The sequence below is a fragment of the Cucumis sativus genome, chromosome 7 (genome assembly GCF_000004075.3).
Source record: "Cucumis sativus cultivar 9930 chromosome 7, Cucumber_9930_V3, whole genome shotgun sequence".
NCBI lineage: Eukaryota > Viridiplantae > Streptophyta > Magnoliopsida > Cucurbitales > Cucurbitaceae > Cucumis > Cucumis sativus.
In genome coordinates this window covers 6,021,928-6,031,477 of record NC_026661.2, presented here as the reverse complement: position 1 = coordinate 6,031,477, position 9,550 = coordinate 6,021,928, and the positions used below count along the sequence as shown (strand labels likewise).

Here is a 9,550-nt window from a genome sequence, read left to right as displayed (position 1 = left end):
TAGTATTTGAAAGGCTAAGCATGACAGAGGCAGAAAGAGAAAGGCTCCAGTCAGTACCAAACCTTGAGAGACATTCGGTCTTTCGAAGGCTAACTACGACTCCCATAAAGGAAGAAAGCACATGCCATGCCTTGACAACTACAAGACCATCAGCCTTTGAAAGGCTAGGTGTGTCTAAAAAGAAAAATGTACAAGCACCCCGTGCTCCGATTTTTAATCATCTCGGGGATAAAGGATCACACGACAACATTGATTCCAACATAGATACAAAGAAGAAGGAACCAATGTCTCGTGTGAAAGTTTGGCGTCGAATTAAGCATACAGATGTCGATAATTATCGTAGTAAGAAGTTTCCTTGCGAGACAAAGGAAAATGGAGAAATTCATAGCAACGTTCCTTCTCGCATGAAAAGAAAAACTTTTGTTACTCTCAATACAAGTCAAGGTTCGTTAAAGGTAAAAAGACATGATGTTATACTAACGAATCCTGAAAAAGAAGGGTCGGAACAAGGGGAAGGTGAAACTTCATGTCATCACATCACCATTATTGAGGAATCAGAGACTGGAACTCATGAAGAAGACGCAGAAAATGCCCCACAAAGTTTAGAGGATGGTGGTCAATCTACTGTAGACGAGCTAAAAGAGGTGAACCTTGGTACAATAGAGGAACCACGTTCGACTTTCATTAGTGCGTCCCTCTCTAATGAAGAGGTGGATAAATATATGAGTTTGCTCACCGAATACAGGGACATCTTTGCGTGGTCGTACAAGGAGATGCCAGGACTTGACCCAAAAGTAGCAGTCCATCATCTTGCACAATTAAACCCGTTGGATATCGACCGATTTAAAACACACAACGACGTTTTCGACCGGAGCTTATCCCTCAAATCGAGGTAATAAAACGAGTAGTTCGAAGAATCGAAGCAGGATTCATTCGCGAGGTCAAATATCCAACGTGGATAGCAAACATTGTCCCTGTTAGAAAAAAAATGGACAACTTCGCGTTTGTGTAGACTTTCGCGATCTGAATAATGCATGCCCTAAAGATGATTTTCCCTTGCCCATCACCGAAATCATGGTTGATGCAACTACTGGACACGAGGCGTTGTCGTTTATGGATGGGTCGTCTGGATATAATCAAATACGGATGGCCCTCTCAGATGAAGAAATGACAGCTTTCAGAACTCCAAAGGGAATATACTGTTACAAGGTGATGCCCTTTGGATTGAAAAATGCCGGCGCTACTTATCAACGTGCCATGCAGAAAGTGTTTGATGATATGTTGCACAGGTATGTTGAATGTTATGTTGATGATCTTGTAGTCAAAACAAAGAGACGACAAGACCATTTGAAGGATCTAAAAGTCGTGTTTGATCGCTTGCGAAAATATCAGCTAAGGATGAACCCTCTCAAGTGTGCGTTTGGTGTAACTTCAGGAAAATTTCTTGGCTTCATTGTAAGGCATCGAGGGATCGAAATAGACCAGTCCAAGATTGATGCCATTCAGAAGATGTCAAGACCTAAAAGTTTGCATGACCTAAGAAGTCTCCAAGGACGACTGGCTTACATCCGAAGGTTCATCTCTAACTTGGCCGGTCGGTGTCAACCTTTTCAAAAGTTGATGAGAAAAGGAGAAAATTTTGTGTGGGATGAAGCTTGTCAGAACGCTTTTGATAGCATAAAGAAATACTTGCTTACTCCCCCAGTGCTGGGAGCTCCAGTACCTGACAAACCACTAATATTGTACATTGCTGCACAAGAAAGGTCCTTAGGAGCATTACTGGCACAAGAAGAGGTAAAGGGAAAGGAGCGTTCTCTCTACTATCTAAGCAGAACATTAATTGGGGCTGAAGTTAACTATTCTCCTATCGAAAAGATGTGTCTTGCACTTTTCTTTGCCATTGATAAGTTGAGGCATTATATGCAGGCCTTCACGGTTCATCTAGTGGCAAAAGCAGACCCTATAAAGTATGTTCTATCCAGGCCAATCATCGCTGGACGCTTAGCCAAATGGGCGGTTCTACTCCAACAATATGACATTGTCTATATTCCCCAAAAGGCGATAAAAGGACAAGCGCTAGCAGACTTTTTAGCAGACCACCCAATTCCTTCGGATTGGAAGTTATGTGATGACCTACCAGACGATGAGGTTTTCTTCACAGAAGTTATGGAACCTTGGACTATGTACTTCGATGGTGCAGCTCGAAGAAGTGGTGCGGGGGCAGGCATTGTCCTCATTTCTCCTGAGAAGCATATGTTGCCTTATAGCTTTGCACTTTCCGAATTGTGTTCAAACAATGTGGCTGAATATCAGGCTTTGATAATTGGCCTTCAAATAGCATTAGAAATCGGAGTGTCATTCATAGAGGTCTATGGTGATTCAAAATTGATAATCAATCAACTCTCGCTTCAATATGACGTGAAACATGAAGACTTGAAGCCATATTTTGCTTATGCTCGACAATTGATGGAAAAGTTTGATAATGTGATGTTAGAACATGTCCCTAGAGTAGAAAATAAGAGAGCGGATGCATTGGCAAATTTAGCCACGGCCTTGACCATGCCAGATGATGTAACTCTGAACATACCACTTTGTCAACGATGGATTATACCCCCAGTTAGGCCTGAATGTCAGGAAGTGAACATGGCAACATCCTATTTGATTGATGAAGAAGATTGGCGTCAACCCATCATAGAGTATCTTGAACATGGAAAGCTTCCAAAGGATTCTCGTCATAAAATTGAGATACGAAGAAGGGCAGCACACTTCATTTATTACAAGGGAACTTTATATCGCCGTTCTCTTGAAGGGCTCTTCCTTCGATGTCTCGGAAAGGAAGATTCGGTAAAAGCTCTAAAGGAAGTACATGCAGGTGTTTGTGGAGCACATCAATCGGGACCAAAGCTTCAATTCCAGCTAAGAAGAATGGGCTACTACTGGCCTAAGATGATCCAAGATTCAATAGACTATGTGAAGAAGTGTGAGCCTTGTCAATACCATGCAAACTTCATACACCAACCTCCAGAACCTCTTCATCCAACTGTGGCTTCTTGGCCTTTTGAGGCTTGGGGACTCGATCTGGTTGGCCCCATTACACCAAAATCATCAGCAGGACATTCTTATATCCTAGCAGCAACAGACTATTTTTCAAGGTGGGCTGAGGCCATTTCATTGAGAGAAGCCAAGAAGGAGAACGTGGCAGACTTTATTCGAACACACATCATCTATCGATACGGTATTCCACATCGAATCGTGACGGATAATGGAAAGCAATTCTCCAATAGTATGATGGACAAGTTATGTGAAAAATTCAAATTCAAGCAATATAAGTCATCCATGTACAACGCAGCTGCGAATGGACTAGCAGAAGCATTCAACAAAACATTGTGTAATCTTTTAAAGAAAATTGTCTCCAAGTCAAAGAGGGATTGGCAAGAAAAGATCGGCGAGGCATTATGGGCTTATCGGACGACTCATCGCACCCCTACAGGGGTTACACCATATTCGCTTGTTTACGGTGTGGAGGCTGTCCTTCCTCTCGAAAGGGAAATTCCGTCACTAAGAATGGCAGTACAAGAGGGATTGACTACCGAAGATAATGTGAAGTTACGTCTTCAAGAATTAGAAGCACTTGACGAAAAGCGATTAGAGGCTCAGCAAGCATTGGAATGTTATCAAGCGAGAATGTCCAAAGCTTTTGATAAACACGTTAAACCTCGCTCCTTTCAAGTCGGTGATCTAGTACTTGCCGTAAGGAGACCGATCATCACAACAAGGCATACAGGAAATAAGTTCACACCTAAATGGGATGGACCTTACATTGTTAAAGAAGTTTATACAAATGGCGCATACAAGATCGTTGATCAAGACGGACTACGAATTGGCCCAATCAATGGTAAATTTCTTAAAAAATTTTATGCTTAATTTTGTTAGGTAAAAAAAAAAAAAAAAAAAGTTGAACTACGTTATGACTTGATCCCTATATTATAAAGGGTACGTAGGCAGCTTAAGGAAAACCTTAAGCCCAGTCCAGCAAAAAAAAAAGTTGAACTACGTTATGACTTGATCCCTATATTATAAAGGGTACGTAGGCAGCTTAAGGAAAACCTTAAGCCCAGTCCAGCAAAAAAAAAAGTTGAACTACGTTATGACTTGATCCCTATATTATAGGGTACGTAGGCAGCTTAAAGGAAACTTTAAGTTCAGTCCAATAAAAAAAAGGAAGAAAGACAAATTACATTTAATAGAAAATATGATGAGGAGTGGAACAATGAAAGAATAAATTTTTTTATTATATTATTATAAACTTCTAGCAAAAAAAAAAATTAAAAATGCATAAGTAGATAAATAAGAGAAAGTAGAGAATCATGGAGTCCATTTAAAGTTCTTCAGCTCCTCTAGTGTGCTTTCTAAAGATTCACGAAGTGTTGATAGCATTTTAGCATCAATATCTCCAACGATCGGGGCACATTCGAGTTTGTCAATTTCCTCACAAGTCTTCGAAATCTCATGTTGCTTCTGCTTCAGCTCCAGGTCGTTCTTAAAAATTATTCCAGAAAGTTTAGCAGACTCAGCCCGCACCATCTTTAGTTTTGCCTCTAGTTTAGCCTCCTTGGCGGACAATCGTGTAAGACGACGTTTAGCAGTGTTGGTCTCTGCCAATATACGATTCTCATCAACTCGCAGAGTCTTCACAAAACCTTTTGCCTCCGTTAGCTGAACATCCTTAGTTGATTGGAGTAGAAATGAGGAATGTATTTGATTATGGTTCTCGACACCTTGGAAGTAACCATTCACAAGCTCCCTCAAAACAATAAGGTTGTCGCTGCCGCTAGTCGCAATCGCATCAAAGATCTTATGCATTTCTGGTTCAAGACTACTCATCGTTCAAAAGGGGTACGAATGATCTTCTGTCGTAGGTTTTCCCATAAGGTTATGGCAGCCTGTCGTCGGAGGTCAGAAATTAAGCTGTCAGCACAAAAATGAGAAATCTCAGAAACTGTAATAGGCTCGTGCCTTCCACTTTTTGAGGAGGTCCCTTGATCACAGGAGGACAAGCAGACACAATATTTGCGCCTATAGGTTCCTTAGAGTTCCCATTATAAGAAAGTACAACGTTACAGTCTTCTAGATTCGGCATCGACTCTAGGGTATCTTCGATGTGTAGGTCGTGATCACCTAAAGAAGACTGCAAAATAATATTAACAACAAGAAATAAGAGGAGTAAAGGAGAGAAAATACAATAAATAAATAAATGAAAAGGGAGACGAAAAGAAACCATGGGGGAAGGGACATCGAAGAATTGTGCAGCATCAGGGACCCGAATAGGAGACTTTCATCATCGATCGACTGTTTGTTGGGCTTCTTGGGTCTCTTCCAATGGCGATCATCATTGCTGCTTTGACTGTCCTCAATACGTTTAGAAGGATGCTTGGTAGCTATCGATAAGCGGTTGTCCTTACCCATATTGTCAATACCACCTTTAATAAGGTGTTTAAATCGTGTAGAAAGAGACAAATTATCCACCAAGTTTTGTCCCTCCCTCAATTTTCTCCACAAGTCGTTCATCAGTTTCATCGGAGCATATCTTCTGATTTCCACTACCAAAATTATGTTCAATCTTTTTTGTGGTTTTGGATTTGATGTGAGGGGGAGTAGGACGATCTATCAAATGTTGTACTCCTTCTTGGAGGTAATCACCGTGTTTTGCAAGCCACCAGACCTTATAATGAGAGGTAACATGTGTGTCTGGATTAGGGGCAGACACAGGAAGATATACTTGGGAAAGTGTATTCTCGCGAATACAAATCATCCAACAATATCGTGCGTTAAAAAAATTGGCTTCGGGAATTTCTTCACCTAAGTCATATGGCACGTCTTGATAAAATCCAAATTGTCGGCTAAAGCGACAAGGACTATAAGGCTCAATAACTGTGGAGGATCCACATTGCGAAGATAGAAAACAAGAGCGAATGCTTATGAAAAATGAAGCATTCCAACTAATTAACTCTCCATCATCCGTTAAGAGTTCGTCCTTATTCTTTGTTGGAAGACACGCATGCCATGACACATACTTTCCCTTGTGGATATGTGTTCGAGCCTCAAGATTAGTATAATATTTGGCCCCACCTTCACCAGAAAATTCAACCATGCGAGGACCCCTAAGACTCCTAGGGGCTTTATAATGAGTGTTGAAGTAAAGAGCAAGCCACCCATGGACATAGTGAAGAGGAAAACAGGCATTTGAATAACCAAGTGATGAAGTGAATCATGAACTTGGCGTAGGCCACTATAAATATTAGCTAAAACAGGGACGGCAAGGCTAAATGTGTAGCCTTCCGCCATGAGGCTAGCAACCTTAAAAACCTCCGGACGAAGGGAAAGTTGCTTATCAGGGAACACAAACACACATAGCCAACAAGAGAGAAATGCCGCTAGATAGGTTTTGTCCCTATGATCATCAGTGACGCTTAAGTCAAGGAACACTTTGAGTTCAGCTTTAGACCAGTCAGGACGTCTGATGGGAATTCCATCTGGATTATGAGTTGAGCGAGGGCGAGAAGTCTTTTTAGGCTTTCGAGGAGGCGGTTTCGAATACTTTACCTCAGATCGTGTAACCCAAAAAGAGATCCATTCACTTACAGTGATTTGAGAGTGATCCATGCGTTGAGAAACAATGCGTAATAGGCTGCAAATAAATGCTCACAACTTCTTGGACATACATCAGGTGATCCTATTAAGTCTTGGTGGCAAGGAATGCTTTCTTCATAAAATCTACCTTTAATCGAGAGTCCTCCTAGTATCCATAAGTCCCATAAGGAGATGGACATCTCACCAGCTGAGGTGTGAAGAGTGTTTGTTGAAGGACACCATGCCTCGCAGAAAGCCCGATCAATGTCACTGTTGCGATCATATGTATATAGGGAAGCCATCACAGCATTAAATAGGGAGGCTCGCTTGAGTACTGCCGTATTTCTAGCAACAACGAGCTCTAACCACTCCCAATAATGAGGAAGATAGTAAAATTCTCCATGTACCTTGAGCACATTTCCCCAACGAATTTTTGGGTCGTTTATAATTCGACGACCCAACGTTGATTCTGGATCCTCATTTGGAGGCTTGTTGTGAATCGAAGACTCCAGAAACCAAGATTTTAAAGATGAATTTGGATTTACAAACCGTTCCTTGGACCATTTAGGCAAAAAGATAAAATTGTCCTCGGGTATTTGAGAGTCCATAATATTCTCATATGTCCCCTCTCTCACAGGAAGAATGATCCCTTCCTCTAAAGATTGATCTACGTCCTTCAGGATAATTAAACACCTTTTGGTCGAGTCAGAATACTCAGTGAAGTGCACCATGATGAAAAGAAGAGTTCCTGCAAAATAATAATAATAATAAGAAGAAGAAGAAATAGAAAAAAAAAAAAAAAACCAAAACCAGAAAAAAAAAAAACAAAAAAAACAAAACAAAAAAACAAAAAAAAAAAAAAAAAAGAAAAAAGAAGAAAAAAAAAGAAAGAAAGAAGAAAAGGGGGGGGGGAAGAAAAAGCAAATGAAGATTGAAGCCCGACGATGACAGAGTCGATCTCTCCAACTAGGGCGATAGATCTGACGGCAAAAGCCCGATCGTCCCTAGAAGAAGTTCAACAAAGTCATTTCTGCAAACGAAGATTCGAAGCCCGACGATGACAGAGTCGATCTCTCCAACTAGGGCGATAGATCTGACGGCAAAAGCCCGATCGTCCCTAGAAGAAGCTCAACAAAGTCATTTCTGCAAACGAAGATTGAAGCCCGACGATGACAGAGTCGATCTCTCCAACTAGGCGATAGATCTGACGGCAAAAGCCCGATCGTCCTAGAAGAAGCTCAACAAAGTCATTTCTGCAAACGAAGATTGAAGCCCGACGATGACAGAGTCGATCTCTCCAACTAGGGCGATAGATCTGACGGCAAAAGCCCGATCGTCCCTAGAAGAAGCTCAACAAAGTCATTTCTGCAAACGAAGATCGAAGCCCGACGATGACAGAGTCGATCTCTCCAACTAGGGCGATAGATCTGACGGCAAAAGCCGATCGTCCCTAGAAGAAGCTCAACAAAGTCATTTCTGCAAACGAAGATTGAAGCCCGACGATGACAGAGTCGATCTCTCCAACTAGGGCGATAGATCTGACGGCAAAAGCCCGATCGTCCCTAGAAGAAGCTCAACAAAGTCATTTCTGCAAACGAAGATCGAGGCCCGACGATGACAGAGTCGATCTCTCCAACTAGGGCGATAGATCTGACGGCAAAAGCCCGATCGTCCCTAGAAGAAGCTCGACAAAGTCATTCCTGAAAAAAAAAAAACAAAAACAAAAACAAAACAACACAAAAAAAAAAAAAAACAAACAAAAAAACAAAAAAAATAAATAAAAAAAAAAACACACACACACACAAAAAAAAAGAAAAAAAAAAAAAAGAGAAAGGGAGAAGAAAAGTTTTCTATACCTTTCTGCGCGATTGGATGAGGAATAAGCGTTGGATGAGGTATAAGTGAGTAGGGTATGAGTCTATTTATAAGCCCAACAAATCCAGTTCCTAAAAGGATTAGGAATGATATTTAATTATTTTTTTTAAAAAAAAAAAACAAATCCAATTCCTAAAAGAATAGGAATGATTTTTAAAAAATATATATATATAAAGAAAAGATAATCCAATTATCTTATTTTTATTTTAAATTATTTCTTTTTTTTTTGGATAAATCTCAAGTTTAACTTTTATTGAGATATTTAAAATATTTAAAAATGTTGAAATTTTTAAATATTTTAAATATATATATATATATATATTCTCAATTCCAAAATTCAAGTTAAATTAACTTGCATATATGATCTCCTTTTTATCATGAATTTAAATCGGAGCCATAAATCCAACTTTACCTAAGATTGAGGACCTGATTTTTTTTTGTCATTCCAAATTCTTATGCATCCCCAAGATAAATTAAGGTACGGTAGAAACCTTATCCTTATTTCAAAATTAAAATTTTGGTTATATTCCAAATTTTACTTAAAAAAAAGTCATCATATTAATTTTTTTTTTCCCTCAAATAAAATTAAGTGGGAAATAAAACTTTGAATTTTTTTTAAGGTTTGGCCATATTCCAACCCTTATTTTAAATTTAAATCAAACTCACGTACTAAATTCATGGTTTGATTAATTTGATATGTTGAATTGAGTAAAAAAAAAAAAGGGCTCGTACTTTGACTTCAAATTTATCTTTTCCGAGATTCATTCACCCATATACGTGCATAAATCTCGAAAAGGGGGCATTTGTTGAATAAGAAATTTTGAGACCAATCACAAGTTGCCACATCATTTATTAAGTTAATGATGAAAAGTACAAATAATTAAATTTGGGACTAATTAAAATTGACACATGCTCCAAATTAAAGAGTTAAAATAAATAAATTGGTCATTCTAAGAATGCCACATGTTTTCATATTAATCGTTGGATTAAGTTAATCATTTTAGTTCAATTAAATATTATTTACTTGGACTAAGTTCAATTAAGC

The 9,550-nt window shown here is 39.4% G+C and overlaps 1 protein-coding gene across 1 annotated transcript; it reads left to right on the top strand.

Moving 5' to 3' along the window:
- Nucleotides 1–954: 954 nt before the first annotated feature.
- LOC116405160 lies at nt 955–3,954 on the top strand. Its single transcript, XM_031888942.1, has one exon. The coding sequence runs from the start codon at nt 1,075–1,077 to the stop codon at nt 3,922–3,924; it is 2,850 nt and encodes a 949-aa protein (XP_031744802.1). The 5' UTR covers nt 955–1,074; the 3' UTR covers nt 3,925–3,954.
- Nucleotides 3,955–9,550: the final 5,596 nt, after the last annotated feature.

Bases quoted from the DNA above. Each gene is read 5' to 3' on its own strand.
- LOC116405160 (XM_031888942.1), top strand. From the start codon at position 1,075: ATGGTTGATGCAACTACTGGACACGAGGCGTTGTCGTTTATGGATGGG.